This window comes from Brettanomyces bruxellensis, chromosome 9 (genome assembly GCF_011074885.1).
Source record: "Brettanomyces bruxellensis chromosome 9, complete sequence".
Taxonomy (NCBI): Eukaryota; Fungi; Ascomycota; class Pichiomycetes; order Pichiales; family Pichiaceae; genus Brettanomyces; species Brettanomyces bruxellensis.
The window spans coordinates 768,352-784,028 of record NC_054690.1 but is presented as its reverse complement, the minus strand read 5'-3'; the positions used below and the strand labels follow the sequence as shown (position 1 = coordinate 784,028).

At 35.0% G+C, this 15,677-nt stretch overlaps 6 protein-coding genes across 6 annotated transcripts; 2 read left to right on the top strand and 4 right to left on the bottom strand.

Annotated features, from left to right (window-relative positions):
- Nucleotides 1-2,452: 2,452 nt before the first annotated feature.
- Nucleotides 2,453-3,814, bottom strand: RCH1 (Solute carrier rch1; the record flags this gene model as incomplete). The annotated part of the gene is made up of 1 exon (XM_041280760.1): nucleotides 2,453-3,814. The coding sequence occupies one exon, from the start codon at nucleotides 3,812-3,814 to the stop codon at nucleotides 2,453-2,455; it is 1,362 nt and encodes a 453-aa protein (XP_041138551.1).
- A 1,394-nt stretch (nucleotides 3,815-5,208) lies between these two features.
- Nucleotides 5,209-7,059, bottom strand: BRETT_002222 (uncharacterized protein; the record flags this gene model as incomplete). Its single annotated transcript, XM_041280759.1, has 1 exon — nucleotides 5,209-7,059. The coding sequence occupies one exon, from the start codon at nucleotides 7,057-7,059 to the stop codon at nucleotides 5,209-5,211; it is 1,851 nt and encodes a 616-aa protein (XP_041138550.1).
- Nucleotides 7,060-9,220: 2,161 nt separating this feature from the next.
- Nucleotides 9,221-11,246, top strand: BRETT_002221 (uncharacterized protein; the record flags this gene model as incomplete). Its single annotated transcript, XM_041280758.1, has 2 exons — nucleotides 9,221-11,165; nucleotides 11,236-11,246. 2 exons carry the CDS (start codon nucleotides 9,221-9,223, stop codon nucleotides 11,244-11,246), a joined length of 1,956 nt encoding a protein of 651 aa, XP_041138549.1.
- An 81-nt stretch (nucleotides 11,247-11,327) lies between these two features.
- Nucleotides 11,328-12,605, bottom strand: BRETT_002220 (uncharacterized protein; the record flags this gene model as incomplete). The annotated part of the gene is made up of 1 exon (XM_041280757.1): nucleotides 11,328-12,605. One exon carries the CDS (start codon nucleotides 12,603-12,605, stop codon nucleotides 11,328-11,330), a length of 1,278 nt encoding a protein of 425 aa, XP_041138548.1.
- Nucleotides 12,606-13,105: 500 nt separating this feature from the next.
- BRETT_002219 (uncharacterized protein) lies at nucleotides 13,106-14,359 on the bottom strand (the record flags this gene model as incomplete). The annotated part of the gene is made up of 1 exon (XM_041280756.1): nucleotides 13,106-14,359. One exon carries the CDS (start codon nucleotides 14,357-14,359, stop codon nucleotides 13,106-13,108), a length of 1,254 nt encoding a protein of 417 aa, XP_041138547.1.
- Nucleotides 14,360-15,158: 799 nt separating this feature from the next.
- On the top strand, nucleotides 15,159-15,653 carry BRETT_002218 (uncharacterized protein; the record flags this gene model as incomplete). The annotated part of the gene is made up of 1 exon (XM_041280755.1): nucleotides 15,159-15,653. The coding sequence occupies one exon, from the start codon at nucleotides 15,159-15,161 to the stop codon at nucleotides 15,651-15,653; it is 495 nt and encodes a 164-aa protein (XP_041138546.1).
- Nucleotides 15,654-15,677: the final 24 nt, after the last annotated feature.

Below are 15,677 nucleotides of genomic sequence, written 5' to 3'. Positions count from 1 at the left end.
GGTCGGACTGAAGGTAACAAAATATTATTTTTTTTAACCTGAAGTATAAGGATTCTTTAGATGATTACCAAATCCGTCTAAAGATATATAATAGATTAATAAGATTGTTATCTGATACTTCTCGTATCCTTTCATATCTCTTATCTCATAGCTCTCTATGAATCATTCTATTCATTCATTATTCTATCTAATAGCTTATCTTTTCAATCTCCCTTTCTAGAAAAATAACTAAATCATAATCTAACCTTGCCTCTGTATCAAAGGAGGGCAAGGGCGCATATTTATATTAAATGGAGAATGACACTTCTTCCATTTCTCTTCCAATTTCATACAATAACAAATTATATGCCAAAGAGGAATCCATCCTGTTTGGGAACATCACATTATGTGAATTCAGCATAACCCGCGATCATGCAAAAACCTGTTGTTTTGCATATGCAGTCGCCACACGAATATTAGTCAGCTTATTCCGATGTAGCTCTTTCTTATTGTCCTTCGGGTCACTATCCTTTCAGTACGCTTTATTTCTTATTCGCGCTTCTCATAAATTATTTCGGAAACTATTTATATCTTTCCGTGTTACCTAATCAGGTAAATGAATTCATTAATATTTTATCTGGCTTTAAACCAATATGCGCTTGGTTTGACCCCTTACAGCTGTCGTATGGGGTCTGCTTTGGTTTGAACCTAAATTATTTTAGATTATGTAAGTACAAAGTGATTTGTGTGTTTGTTTTGAAGTGTTGAATCAAACCACTAAAAGATGAAGTATTGTATGTTGTAAAATAATGTTTTTAGAATGTTATGATGTAATTTAAGTAAGTGCGGAAGTAATCTATAATGAAATAATCAACTAGTTTGTATTCATTAGGATATAGATAAAAGCACCCCCTTGTATATGTTTATAATTTGAAGTATTATGATATTTATTTTAATGACTTGTTTTATTTGTTTTTCTTATTTTTTTATCTTCTTGTTATCTTCTCTCTTATTCTTATCTCTGTTGTTCTTAATTCTTATCTATCTGTCAAAACAATGAAGCTCTCGAACAATGGAGTTCAAGAAAGGAAAGACGATAGTGTTATATCATCTGATTAATACAAGAACTACATCTATATAAAGTGAAGATATTCCCTTTTGTATATCATTATACATCCTCTTTATATATACTCTTTATATATATCACAATAAATATCGAAATACTATGTAAATCTGGTAACACTAACTTTAACGAATACAACTAGTCCCACTCCACTTTTGATGGTAACAGAGTAAAGAAAGTAAATTCATTTTCTTCTATGGTGACACATACACAATTGTTAGAATGTTAAAGGCATTAACATTATCACACAGACCACTTGGTACATTTATATCCACCCACTTAGGTAACCGACCTTACAATTGTCTGAATCTCCCCGACTGCTAGGTTCTTATTAGTTCTATTAAAGAAGGAGTTTGATAGCTAAAGCCTGGGAGTAATTAATAAGGTCTCTCTTAACTCCAATATTCTTGTTTTACTACGTTGATGAAATACGATAGAGAGAAAAAGAACATACATAAGAAATCATTAAATTTCTATTGCTTTTCGGGATCCAATTTATAACCCCGAAGTCAGCTATGTAAAGAGAGAGAATCTACGTTTTTGAAATTAGAAATACTATTTTGTCAAACTAATACTATTTTAGAACAATTGTGTTCTCAATAATAATAATGCTATTTTTATAACGTCCACTGTCGAGTGGAACTCTTGTATAAAGTAAGGGTATTATTCCTTTGTTTGTATGCTCAACTGCACAAATATTTTATGTACTACAAGAAATATCGAGTACTATTAACATACCTTTATTAACTTTAACCTTTTTCTAATATAAACTTCAATAAACTATCAAGTCAACTATTATTATACTACATGTTAAGTTTTAACCTAATATACTTTTGCTTTTGATCTCCTCAGTTGCTCGCAGTTTCAAAATTTCTTCATCTAAAATAAATTGAACACTTAGAAAGTGTTCGAACTCCTTTAAACATTTACGTAATACTTATGCATTTTAATGCAGGAAAATGAATAACCAGTGAATACACCAGCGATAACCTAACCAGCATTACTATAAATATGAATAGATCAAGACTTTCTCGCTTGTAAATCGTTGCTTGCTACTTTTGAAAAAATATGGGGAAGACCCCCAAAAATGACAATGCCGACTACATATTAACGAATTTTACAATTATGCATTGAAGTCGCTATGGAACATTACAAATATCACAATTCATTTATATTAAAGTGGTACCACAAATTATGACATTTGACTAAGTTATAAAAGCCATTTTTGAGATATCTGACCAAAGACATAAATAAAATACACCCCAAAGTTGTGAATTAGAATCAGATATAATCGCGATTAACTAACGTTATTTATTCCATTCATCACGAGCTTTCACAACTATTTCAAAGTCACTCTTTTTTTGACTCCCCTGGAGAATTAAGAGAGATATCTAATTCACTTGAACCCTCCTCATATGCTATTTTTTTCAATGACTTACTGGGAAGTTGATTACCCGTATCCTCAATATCACTACCGACTCTCTCTGCCTTTAGTTCCTTCTCCAATTCTTGCTTCTTCCATTCTGGGCCTGCATGAATCCATTTCTTCATGAAACCGGTCAAAATATTAGCCGCCAAGACCTGCTCAGCTTGATAAAGAACCATCGGAACAAGCAACTCGCCAAGATGTGGATTATCACTACCATATTGCGACGTAATCAACGAGACACCCAAGGCAGCAGTTTTTGCACCTCCACAAAGCATGACGGACACAGTATCCGATCTGTTATAATAAAATGGTCTGAATATTTTATATGACCATTTATAGAAACATGAAGAGCTTTCAGTCGGTTCTCTTTTAAAAATGCGTAAGAGAAATGCAGGTCTGGACATTATAAAACATATAACCGTGAAAAACATGTATATTCCAAAGTTGAAGAAACATAACATAATGATGGATGCATGTGAAACTTCTGTAAAGGAATGCTGGTAAAATGCTGTTGAAAATGACGAAAACATGATCAAGAGAAGCATAACAGAACCAGATTTACAAAATTTCAACACCGAAGATACCTTTTGGGCAATTTTCGGGATAAAATTCTGTGCTATCTGACCAACGAACAACGGAATAAAAACGGAACATCCAATTTGTTTCATGACACTTGCAAAAACATGTCCAAAAGAAGTCCCATTCGCAGGATTTGCAAATGACCAAGTACCACGGGTATACAATTGAACCATTGACGGAGTAATGAAGGCCCCAAGAATATTACCAAAGAAAACTTCACAAAGCGTTAAATAAACATTTCCATCAGCCTTCCGGGTCATGACGACATTCGAGCTAACAGTTGTTGGACAGCAAGCACTAACAATAATTCCAACAAGCATCCAAAGTGATATTCTAGGGTTGTTCGCGGCCTTAATTGCACAAGCAAAACCGTACATTATAGAGGATGTGATTAAAAATTCCAAAGATAAAACAATCAAGTGCGCTCTCCAGTGAAAAACGTTTTGAAGTAAATCCTTAGTCTTCATAGAGAGACCGGATCCTAAAAAAATCACGGCAACTGCACCATAACCAATAGAATATTCTCCTCTTATGAGACCACCAGATCTGGCGAAATTTGGGGCCCATCTTGCAATTATTATAAAAATAGCAAGAACAAAATAAAACCAATAGGCTAGCCACACTTTATGCCATAAGAAGTGGTAAATTCTATAAGATCTGTGATGAGATGGCTCGAGCGAGTCAATGTAAGAAGCAACGCCCATAATGACAAGTTGTAAGCTCAGAAGCTGTGTATCAGAAGTTGTATATTATATGATTAAAAATTTAATGAATTAGTGATCATAGACCTTCTGTACGAACAAGTAAGACTTAAGGAAAGTGAGCTTTTAAGCCTTCTATTATGCCAAATTGGAAACAGATATAATTATAGAATGCTAAAAACTTTAATCGCAGTTGCCAACAGACTCAATAGAGGTTTTGGTATAGAACAGCGTTAGCGTACTCATATAAATAATTATACTAAATTTTTATTTACGGGTGAAAGAAACAAACAAACAGCAGAAGAGTCGCAAGAGAATAGAAACAAGCGGGTGAAAATATAAATATATACCGAACAGTGAAGTGTTCGCGGTCCGTAGAATGAATACTTTTATTTGTGAAAAACGCAACTTTGGCCTTATATTATAAATGCCAAATATCTATGCTTTCCTCCGATTATAATTTGTGACACTATTATCCATTCATAATTGTGGACCAGCCAGCCCTTAAAGGAATATATTTGTGGCGGCTATTATGACAATAGGGGAATACATAAGTAGTGTGGCGGATGAAAAGAAAAACTTTCGGTGGACAGGATGCAAAAAAAAAAAAATAAAATAGGACTGCGGATATTGTACTTTAAATTTCACCGCCACATTATGCCGCGTCATAAAAATTAGAGTATCGGTGTTTCGAACACCTTTTTTTTCCAAAAAAATGATTTATCACCGATCATTCAGTCTTAAGAATTTCCTACCATGTCGACTTTTTTTTTTATTACCGAGCTTTTGGCGTGAAGATGCCCAATTCTTCAAAAGTCCCAAAACTGGTCAATAAGTTCTTGTTTCGCCATAATTATTCATGGTAATTAAAAACTAAAACAAGCATCATATTCCCACTATCATTTGCTATCGAATGATATATTAATTATTTAATTTTATTCTAGATTTGTTTTTACGTTGTCTACTGGTATTTGAAGTATTTCTTCTGAAGCGCGAGCTGTTCTAACATATTGGTTGAAATTACATTGAATTACATTGATATGCATTATTAAACTATTTGCTTTCGCTAGTCATTAACTAGTTATCAATACCATTCTATTACTGTAATTATATTTTAAATTAACCCTTCATTTAAGGAGATATCAACCTTTAAAGTCCTGCAAATAATGTCAAAACCACTGTCCTACCCTCGGACTTAAGTTATTTTTTTTCTTTCAAAAAACTGATGTCACAGATCGGGAGCCTAAATTAATTAAGCGAGCCTTCCTTATTATCATCATGTGAAAAAAAAATACACTGTCTACAAACTTGAGCCTTCGAAAAATTGATAAAGCTAGATAGATACGCACAACTAAAATCCCATTAAGTACTGCATAAAAATAAGTAAAAAAAAAAAATTATGCAGCAATGGAGGTGACTGAAGCAACCTCAGCAGCGGTCCGAATACTGTTTGTTGTTGATAATTTCTTTTCATCATCTTCCCGTTTTCTAGACTTCTCCTTAGCTTCCTGTTCTGCATGGATAATTTTATCCAAATTCCAGTAGCTAATCAAAAAGATAACTGCTGCAATAAATCCAGCAATGGCAATAGCAGCAAAAGGATATATCAACCATGGATCCACAAGCGCACCACTAACTGCTTCGGAAATGGCAGCAGAAAAGGCATTCATTAATAAGAACAAGGCCATCACCAAACCCTTAGACTTTTCAGGTGCTCTGGTGTATGCCAATTCATAAGCCTCCGTGTAACAAAAGCACTCACCGGCAGCCACTAAAGCATAGACAATCACATCAAACCAAGCAGAGATTGGAGAAACACCTTTTTCACAATCAGAAGCATAGTATCCACAAGGACTCGTCTCATAGACCCTCCATTGGAGAATAGCAGCAACAACAGAAGAAATAACTCCCAACATAAAGCCAAGGAAGATCTTGTAAGTGATTTTGAAGTTGATGTGATACTTGTATAAAAGTGGGTAAACGATACGGTTTAAAATTGGGATGAGAACAACAATGGTGATTTGATTGAAGTTATTGAACAAGTCATTAGGCACATTTTTTGTTGTCATAGCACCAGCTTGGGCATTAAGCGAACTTCCTAGACCTCCATCATTTAGATTGAAGAAAATCCAGTACAAGAACATAACACAACTGGAAAATGTAATGTGAAAATCAGTGACATCCTGATCCGTCCAAGTAATAGGCTTGCTCTTCTTTTCAACAAAGAACTTCTCACCACGTGCAACCATGTTGGTAGGATAAGCATAATGCCAGAATTCCTTGTGGGTCAATCTCTTAAGGAAATTTCCACGGAAACAGACGCGAAGAACCTTACAGACGTTAGTTAAGATAGAACCTTGAGGATCTTCCTTTCTTAAACGAGGACCTGTAATAACCATAATTATGCAGACAATCAAGTACATAATTCCAGGACACAAGAAAGCTAACCAGTAGCCAACATCCCTTGCTGAATAAGAAGTTGCAATCTCCAAAAAGGCACCAATATTAATACTCCAATAGAATGTCATAGTGATGGTTTCCATGGATCTGTTTCTATCAACGTAAACAACCTCACCTGTAGGTAGCTTCTGCAAAACGTCACATCTATACGGATATTGATCTAATAGAAGAGGAAGCAAGTTTGGCTTAATAAAACCAGTTCCAACCGAAAGAGACAAAATTGCGAACACAATGGCCACGACAGCATGTCCCTGAGCGATAACACTTGGAATGGCAGCAATAACGAAGAGAATATGTGAAAGCAAACCAATCCAAACACCAATCATGATGGCCTTGAATTTACCAAGCTTTGCATCGGCAAGATAACCACCAAACAATGGCATGACATAGGCCATGAACTGCAAAAGCATAGTCAAACCGTTTGCCGCAGGAATACCCATACCAAGTGCACCTGCAGAATCATTATCATGAAAAACTCTACCGGTAGTGGATCCCTCTGGAAGCGGTCTCATAATGAAGTTATTGAGAATACCTTGGGTACCGTAATAGGAACCCCTCTCAGCAAATTCAACCAAAAGAATTAGATAGCACACCAATGGTGGCCTGGTACTCACACTTCTGTATCTGTGCTTATCATCTGGCTTTGCAATTGCAAGACCCAGAGGATTAAGATCATCTGCATACTCTCCAATGAAGTCATGGTCAGCAAGCTCGTTATCACCTGAATCACCCGTAGATTCGGTGATGACAAGATTTTTAGCCGGCAGCTTCTCATCAAATCCTGACATTGTACTTCAAAATAGTTTAGCAGTGCAAAATTAAGCTTCCAACTTTCTTTGTCGTAATCTAAAGTGAATGAAATAGAAATAAATTACCTTAAGTAGGAAGGCTGAGTTATAAGGCTAATGGAATTTCGTATACACCTTGAGTTGATCTTTTAGACAAAGAAAACAAACCAGAAGGGAAATAAAAAGTTATAGCAGTTAAAAACGAAGATCACCTCGCAGACAACAGCCTCATACAAGCATTTACTGCAATGGAAATTGAACAAGTTTTATACCAAATGGAAGTCGGTAAAATCTTTCTGCATCTTCCATTTAGTTGAGCTGTCGATCACCCCATACATTAGTGATACCGTGCCACCACACCTTTTTATTTTTCCGTCATCGGCTCAGTCCCACAAGATCTCTACGGCATTTCTTTGTTTGAAAGGTATATTTTCAACAGTTGTATTGTTATTTTGGAATTCTGCTTAAAAAAAAGAGAAATAAGGGTAGATTAATTGGAGATGGGCTAAAGCCTACCGCGATTCCTATTGTTTTCTGCAGTTCTCTTTTTTAGTAAAAAATTTTCTACCAAACATATTTTAGTTTTTTGTTCTTTATTTTTGTCTGGTTTCGTTCGGCCGGTTTATGTATAGTTTACGCCATAATGGTTACCATGTTTAAAACTTTGTATTATTTGGTTCGGAACTGAACTCAGGGAATGATAACCGTTTGCTTGAAAATATTATTCACTATTGACATTTTATTTCCGATCAGGTAGTGTTGACGGAGCTGAGCAGGGGTTCAACAAATAAAAAAAGGAACTTCATGCAGGAATACATAACAATACAATTTAAAATGGCATTATTGAAAATAACAATAAAAAATGCTTCTAGGGAAGTAATTGCCGCAAGGGATGCCGACTGTAATAGTCCTACTAAAATAATATGTTAAAAAAACCGTTGCTGCCGTGTGTTCAAGCGGACGGCTTGGCGTGTAACGGAAAAATTTAATAGGTGGCGCAATAGCAAATACTGCAAATATTCTGCGGTGTCAAACTTTCTGATTCATCCACACTCTACATTAAGGCAGCCAGATTTTTTTCCCCGGAACAGCTTACTAAGATATACAGCTATAATTCTATATGTCATTATGCATTTCTGTAGATAAGAAACACAATATTTTCCAGGCTGAAAGCAATGCACTTAGATGGAGAAGGGAAAGGGGTAAGGAAAGAGGAAAGAAAATAATAAAGATGTGACTTGATAATTAAAAACATTCTGCATTCTGACAATTGTGTAAAATTTGACACAAAATAGAAGAATGCAATATTTTTGCACTCCTTGACACAGAATTATTCTACAACGATTCACGACCTTGGTGAAAAAGGAAAAACATGGGGCAACTGTAAGAACATTCCGCAGTAATAGGAATTATACCACACTTACTTGTCACAAACATTTCCACCGGGCAGTCCACAGGAACGTGTCGAACAGCTCCAGCCGTATTAGGCAGTGTTAAAAAATGTTCGGGCATCTTAATGTTCGGACTTAATGTTCGGACTTAATATCGGTGATAACCTTTAGTTTTCGAACACCGAGAGGGCCCCGAATTTTTTCATCCGCTTTTTTTTTTCCTTGGTTTGGACTTTGTAGCCCGCGCCCACGGCACCGTTGCTTATCTTATCAAGTGTACTTTTGCATGTTAATTTTTTCGAGCTGCATATATTTCCATTGTTCGATTTAAACCCTGAGATAAGATTAAGATAGGAAGGACCCCATTTTCTTTTTTGAAAATAATTATTATTGTATGTCTGCTTTCATTTTTGTCCCTGCTATCGCAGATAAAAACGTCCGAATGTTGCAATGTAGTTGAAAAGTTTGAAAAAAAGGATAAGAAAGAAGGATTCATGTGATTCCGCGACGCCGACCTTTTTTTTTTGGTAGGGAAGTTAAAGGGAAGTCAAAGTTTTCACAATCGTTTTCACAATCGTAAACACATCCGTGCATAATTATTTCTGTGAAACATTTGGGTCTTCAATTTTTTGAACGTAAACGTCATTGTCTGCATCCATGCGTGGTCAACAGCATGTACTACTCCAGTGTTTGTGTATAGCTATAATTAAAAGCGAATTCCATTGAAACAAGATTGAGAAAGTACTACATGAAAGAAAGTATAACCTGAGATGAATACCCTTAAATCCCAATTAAAGTTCGATCACGAAAATATGATCAATGGTGGTGTTAATCGAACAAAAGTTATGAAGTCTTCAATCAAAGATTTAAAGTCATTTCTATATATTCTAAAAAAGCAAGAATCAGCCAATTTTTTTCTTAAAGATATTGTTCCAGTGCTGGGTTGCATTTTGGATTACATGCGCTACGATGATACAAGAAGTTTATCATTAATGATAATTCTGACCTTGAAAGACGCATTTGGCGAAATCAAGTTAGGCAATGAGATAATATCAATATTGGATGATATAACAACAATGGCTGATACACGAGCAGATAGATATGCATCAATTGAGATATTGGGCGTACTTTATTCGGTATTACCTAACGTTTGTACAAATACGTTTCTGAAAGACGATATTATGGTTAAGCTTCTTGCAAATGAAATCACGTTTTTGCTGACAAGTAGAAAGGAACAATTGCTTTTCGATGGTGGAAAAAATTTACGAAGTATTCTGTTAGTCTTTTCAGGAGCTTGCATTGATGAGGCATGCCGGAAATTGATTGCAAAAATGTACCTTGGGTTATTAGTCAAAACGTTAAAGGTTGGCAACAGTACAAACGATGAGCTTGAATTAGAATGCCTTGCAGGAACAGTTGTAATAAAGATATACAAGTGTATTGAAAGAAAATCATTTGAAAAGGAAGGACATGCTTTATCCCTTAGCTTTATATCTGAAATTCTCATAAATGGCCTTTTAAGTCAATATAATCATAAAATAACAGCATATAGTGTCGAAGGCCTCGCATTTCTATCATTGAGTCCGGAAATCAAAAGATTACTTCGCAAGGATGATAATTTTCTTACGGCTTTGATTGAAGATAAATTTTTGGAAAACAGCAATGAGATAAGTTATGGTACGTTGTGCATCGTGAATATTCTTACGATGATTCCGTCGACAAGTTCTGAAAAGCAACAGTCCATGGAAAAGCTTCGAAGCTATGCCGAACTGTCACAGATGGATCCTAGAACAGGAAAAAAGCTCAAAGTATCAAGAAAGGATACAAAAGAAGAAGTAATCAAATTTTCAACAAGTTTAATGAAGTCCAAAGATTTATTAGGGATGATAAGTAAGATCATCAAAAAATTTCAGACATCCGGAATTATAGAGCAGGCTATTTATATTATTCATAATCTCTGCAATAATAAATCAATTCGAACAGATGTTGTCAAACATGGTGGATTGGGAATTTTACTTTCATACTTGGCTTCACATTCAGATGGTATCAAGTATAATCCAGATACCTTTTGTGAAATGAAGAAACCAATAATCTTCCCGCAGGTACGTCAAAAGGCTATCAGCGCACTTGCAAAAATTATTATGAGCCATAATCCAAAAGTTCTTTTCTACCAAAAATTCGATATTTTCACGCCGGTGGCATTCTTATTGGAAGAAATTGTTCAATACGACATTGATACCGGCGGCAGAGTTGGAAAAACCCCATTAGATGGATTACCGGAAGATCAATTGAATGCGATTGATTGCTTCGAGGCTATTGTCGCTCTTACAAACTTGACTTCCGTGGATGAGATGAAAATAAAAAATATCGTTTTACGACTAGGATGGTCTTCTATTTATAATCTTACTTTGAGCGAAAATTATCAGATTCAACGTACTGATCTAGAACTTCTTTCAAACCTTATGCTTTCACCAATGTGCTCCGAAAAATTCTTTAACTGGAATACAAAGAGTGATGAAAATTACCAGCATTTTCGGAGATTATGCCAACTTATCAACTTAGTTGACAGAGACTCTCAAATTGCAGTGTTAAATATCTTTGCCAATTCAAGTGATTATAATATTATTGGACAACTGCTATGCCAATCGGAATTCTTTATGGATCACTTTATGGATGTGATGGTTGATAAAATGGCCGATGAGGAAATTCAGCTACGTTGCTTTTATATTTTAGCAAATTTATTGAACATTTCAGCCAGTACGTCAAAAATTTATCAAACTGTGAGATCTAAATTAGGCTCAATTATAACATATTGTTGTAAGGAAGCGAAAGATCCGAAACTTCGTCAGATCGCCCAAGAAATTCAAAAAACAGTTATTAGCTAAATCTTTCTTTAAAGATTTCGGTTTGAGGGTTCTGGTATTCTTGAACAATACTTGTCTTCGGATCTGCCGTTTGTACAAACGAATGCTCATTAATCGCAAACAAACGATCATATTCATCAGAATCTAACTCGTCGAAAATTTTCAACATTTGCACGGTATCCGCTTCCACCAAGTCCTCGAAATCTTTGCTTGGTTTGAGAATCTGTTCGTAGTTAAGACCTTCCCAATCCTTGTAATGCTTGTTCACCGATTTCATTACCGCTATATACTCAGGATCGAGATATAAATCAGGATTGCTATGCTGGGTCGATGGGTGTTTGCTATTTGTTAGTGGAACATTTAGAACTTCAACATATTGTCTTCCAGAGAGACATTTATCTAATGCGAGGAAGTTTGTTGGACTCAAGGATCCTTGTGTGCGTGGCTCACTCTTTTCAATCGCACTTAAACCATTTTCCATTTCCAAGTCACTTATATCCAATTCTATTTCGTTGATGTTCTTCGCCTTTAAGTCTGTCTTGACTCGCTTGCTGGAAGAATCATTGCCATCGGAATATCTCTTTTTATTCCAATCAATCTTTGCTCGATATACCACGTGTAAATGCGCGGCAAAATAATATAATGGTTTTAAATGATCTAATAATTCTTGATTTGCTGGTGATCCTAATTCACCATGTTGAATGTCCTTCTTGAAAAATGGCTTTCTGCGTAACAAAAGTTTCGTATCCCCATACTCTGTGATTTTATTTGGCCAGTCATGTGAAAGTAATATAGATTTATTACACTGCTTCAAAAATCTCATTTTCAAGTAATCATCTTTTCTATAATGATACATGGATCGAACTATACGGCGATCATCGTATTCAATGTTTGATTCTGGCCGGAGTTTCATAAAATCTCCACCATTGTAGATGCCCGACCATCCAACGATTCTTAATCCTTTATACCATATACTACCGGTACGCCCCAAGTAATAAATATTAGGAGCAACAAATCCTCCATACTTCAATTCGTCCAAATAATTTGAAGCTTCATGATTACCTCCAATAAAAATTGTGAACACCGGCGCCCTTTTCTTTCCCGTGTAATAATCACGGAAATCTCCCATTCTTCTATACTTGGGAGGAACACTAAGACACTGCATGTCAGCCGCATTTCTCACACTTTGAAAATCTCCACACATTATTAAAAGCTCCACTTTCTGCTTATTAATAGCTTGATAAATCTTATTAAGACACCCATGACCACAACCTTCAACAGCAATCTTCATTGTACTTGTGCGTGAATGATCAAAATGAGTGATGTATACTAATACATTAACAAACGCGTGGGGGATAATGATACTATCTATGTTCAATAATCGATTTCATTTATGAAATTTTATTTGAACATCATCTCTTAGGTGCGAAAAAATAAAGACCGATCAATATTTCAGTTTGCACCATCTACTAAAATGTACTACTTATCACATACATTTAGGGAAAGTTGAAAAATATGAAATTTCATTAGTTAAATCAAAAATATAAGATATAAATCTTCTGTTGGATTAAATTAATTATCAGGTATATAAAGCCAAATTGCGATGTTAAGGCTGTAAAAGGGACCAATAGAAGTACCAAGGACGGTAGGAGATGGAAATACCATTTTTAAGCGATGCTCAGTCGCGATTAGGATAGATCACAGCGAGGAATACAATGCTTCTTTAGCTATTAAATATTCAGCATATAGCACACGTTTCCTTTGAAATCACATCAACTCGATATATCCAAGTTAAATGTGCATTTCGTTAAAATCATCTGAAAGTAATTGCAAATCTTTCCTTTGCTTTTTTGCCTTCGATTGCCATTCCTTATGAAATATATACTTACTTGATGCTAAGATATTATTTTTATGCTTCCTCCATTCCAAAAATTCATTTATCATAGCAGTATTGTAGGCTTTTTCTGCTTTCAACCCTAACAATTTCTTGAGCCTGTAGTGCTTGTTACCAATATCCAATTCAAATACATTGTGATAATCATGATCATGTGACTTCTTCATTGATTTCTCTATACTGTCTTTAACCCATCTTAGAACTTTAGTAAGCGTATCCGAAGAGCACTGATATTCAATATAATCTTGCTTGAAATACTTTTTCAGATAAGGAATGACATCACTATCAATATCATATAATTGCACCTTCCAAATATTATAATCTGGACTCCTCAAACCAATAAGAAGGTAATTACTCATACCGTATTTGCATTGCGTCACCCATTGAAACAAGCGGTGACCAAAATTTCGTTTTACGTTTCTTAAAATATCAAGTACGTCATTCCCATATTCAAACGTGGGACAAGCATATGCCATTTTGATCTCTGTGTACCTGCTTGGATCCTTTTTTCCTTCATTCAATCGATCACCTTTAGGATTTAATGAATCAATTTCCGTAACAGTCAAGCACTCTAGAGGCTGATCCCCCGTTTGACTTCGAAATTTCCATCGACTTAAACTTTTGAAATGCTGAAAATTATTTTTTGTTTGTATCGTTGGATCGCCGGTCTCCAAAAGATCCTCAAATCGGATACCCGAATACGAAATTAGAAGATTCTGATTGTACCTCCGATTTGTTCCAACAAATATCAATTGACCATCAAACGGAATAACTTGATACTTAGCCTTATCAGCCAAAATATCTTTGAATAATCCTGAATGGCATAAAACTTGAGGAAGTTGGAAGCTGGGTGATGATCCGTGATCTGATTCATATTTAATTGTCGTCAATAGAAGATTTTTTACCATGGATTCAGCTCTCTTGAAAATTCTGTAAGTGAATGAACGATAACCTTTTTTTACATTCCATTTTTTTGCCTGCAACGTCGCATATGACGGCAGTTTAAAGGGGTTCAAACTTCTCTTGTCAAAAACAATAAAATTACAAGCAACTTGTGAATAACATCCAACCTCTTTCTTTTCAAACAAATTCTCTGGTTTGTGATGTAATTCGTGACTTATTGAACAATCGTAAATCGAAACAGTTTCCATATTAAATTTATCATCATGAATGTATGAAAGAAGTAGAAGTAATCGTAATATAAAGCAAATATGTTATGAATCTATATGATGAACTATAAAATTTATACGATGAATTGAATTTTGCTTTGTGGTGCGAGAACGCAAATTTCTTATACTATTTGTTTTACTTCGGCTTAAGTTAAAAAATACAAATGAAAAATCACCGGGAGGGAGACAATCCCTTTTTGGCTTCTTTTATTAAAAATTATTAACAGACCAGACTGACTTTCTATTATTTAAAAGAGCTACGTATATAATAATTATTTGATGCTTTTATGTGTATTTAATCCTAACGGGAAAGCCAAAAAATTACGTTGTTTCATTTCCTATGTCAAGATACTCACTTCAGACAGATCGTATTGAAACATATATACAATGACTTTCTTTTCCCAATACCTTTCTTAAGGAGATACTTCTAGCTTGAATACATAATCTTTATATTCCAAATTATTGGAATACCTAACAGAACGTACAGTATTATTAGACTTAATAGTGAATGCAGGCCAAGTAAAATAAGATATGCTAATTGAACTTTAACAGAGTACATCCGTACATATTACAGAGCACTAAAATAGATAGCGGGTAATGAATCCTAATCAATGCTTCTATATTTTTTTAGAGCACTTTTTTTTCTCGGGAAAATTTTTCAGGCTAGCACTTATCTAAGCAGGATCAAGAATTTCAATACATTCATTCACATACATTTGTCAAAAAGTGTTACTACAGAGTTGTAGAATATATTGGAGTGGCATCACGAAAAGTTATAATAATGGGTCATAAGAGAACTGCAGAACAAGCAAAGAGGTCTTTAAAAAGGCCAAGATCGACGAAGAAGGAGGAGAAACTCAGTAAGGTAATTTCCGAAACTTCTTTCTCGTCAAATGATGATAACTCTTCTAAGTCAGATTTATCAAGCGAGAGTGATGATAATAATAATATTAATGACGAGAAAGAGAATAAGGAGAACGAAGATGCATCCTCGTCAAAGGAATCACATGAAAATCAGAAGAAATTATTGCAGGAAAGGAAAAAGAATAGGAAGTCGGGTATTGAGGTTGAACAGATCAAGCGTTTATGGGAGAAGTTACGTGTTCGAAACCCCCCTGTTCCAAGCGATGTTAGAAAGAAGCTATGTGATGAAACATGGAAACTTTGCGAAGGTGTGATTGGTGATTTGGTGCTAAAGCATGATGCTTCGAGAGTCGTGCAGACATTGGTTAAATTTTCCGATAAAGAGAGAAGAGATAAAATTTGCAAGGACTAGAACCCTATTACTATAAATTAGCGA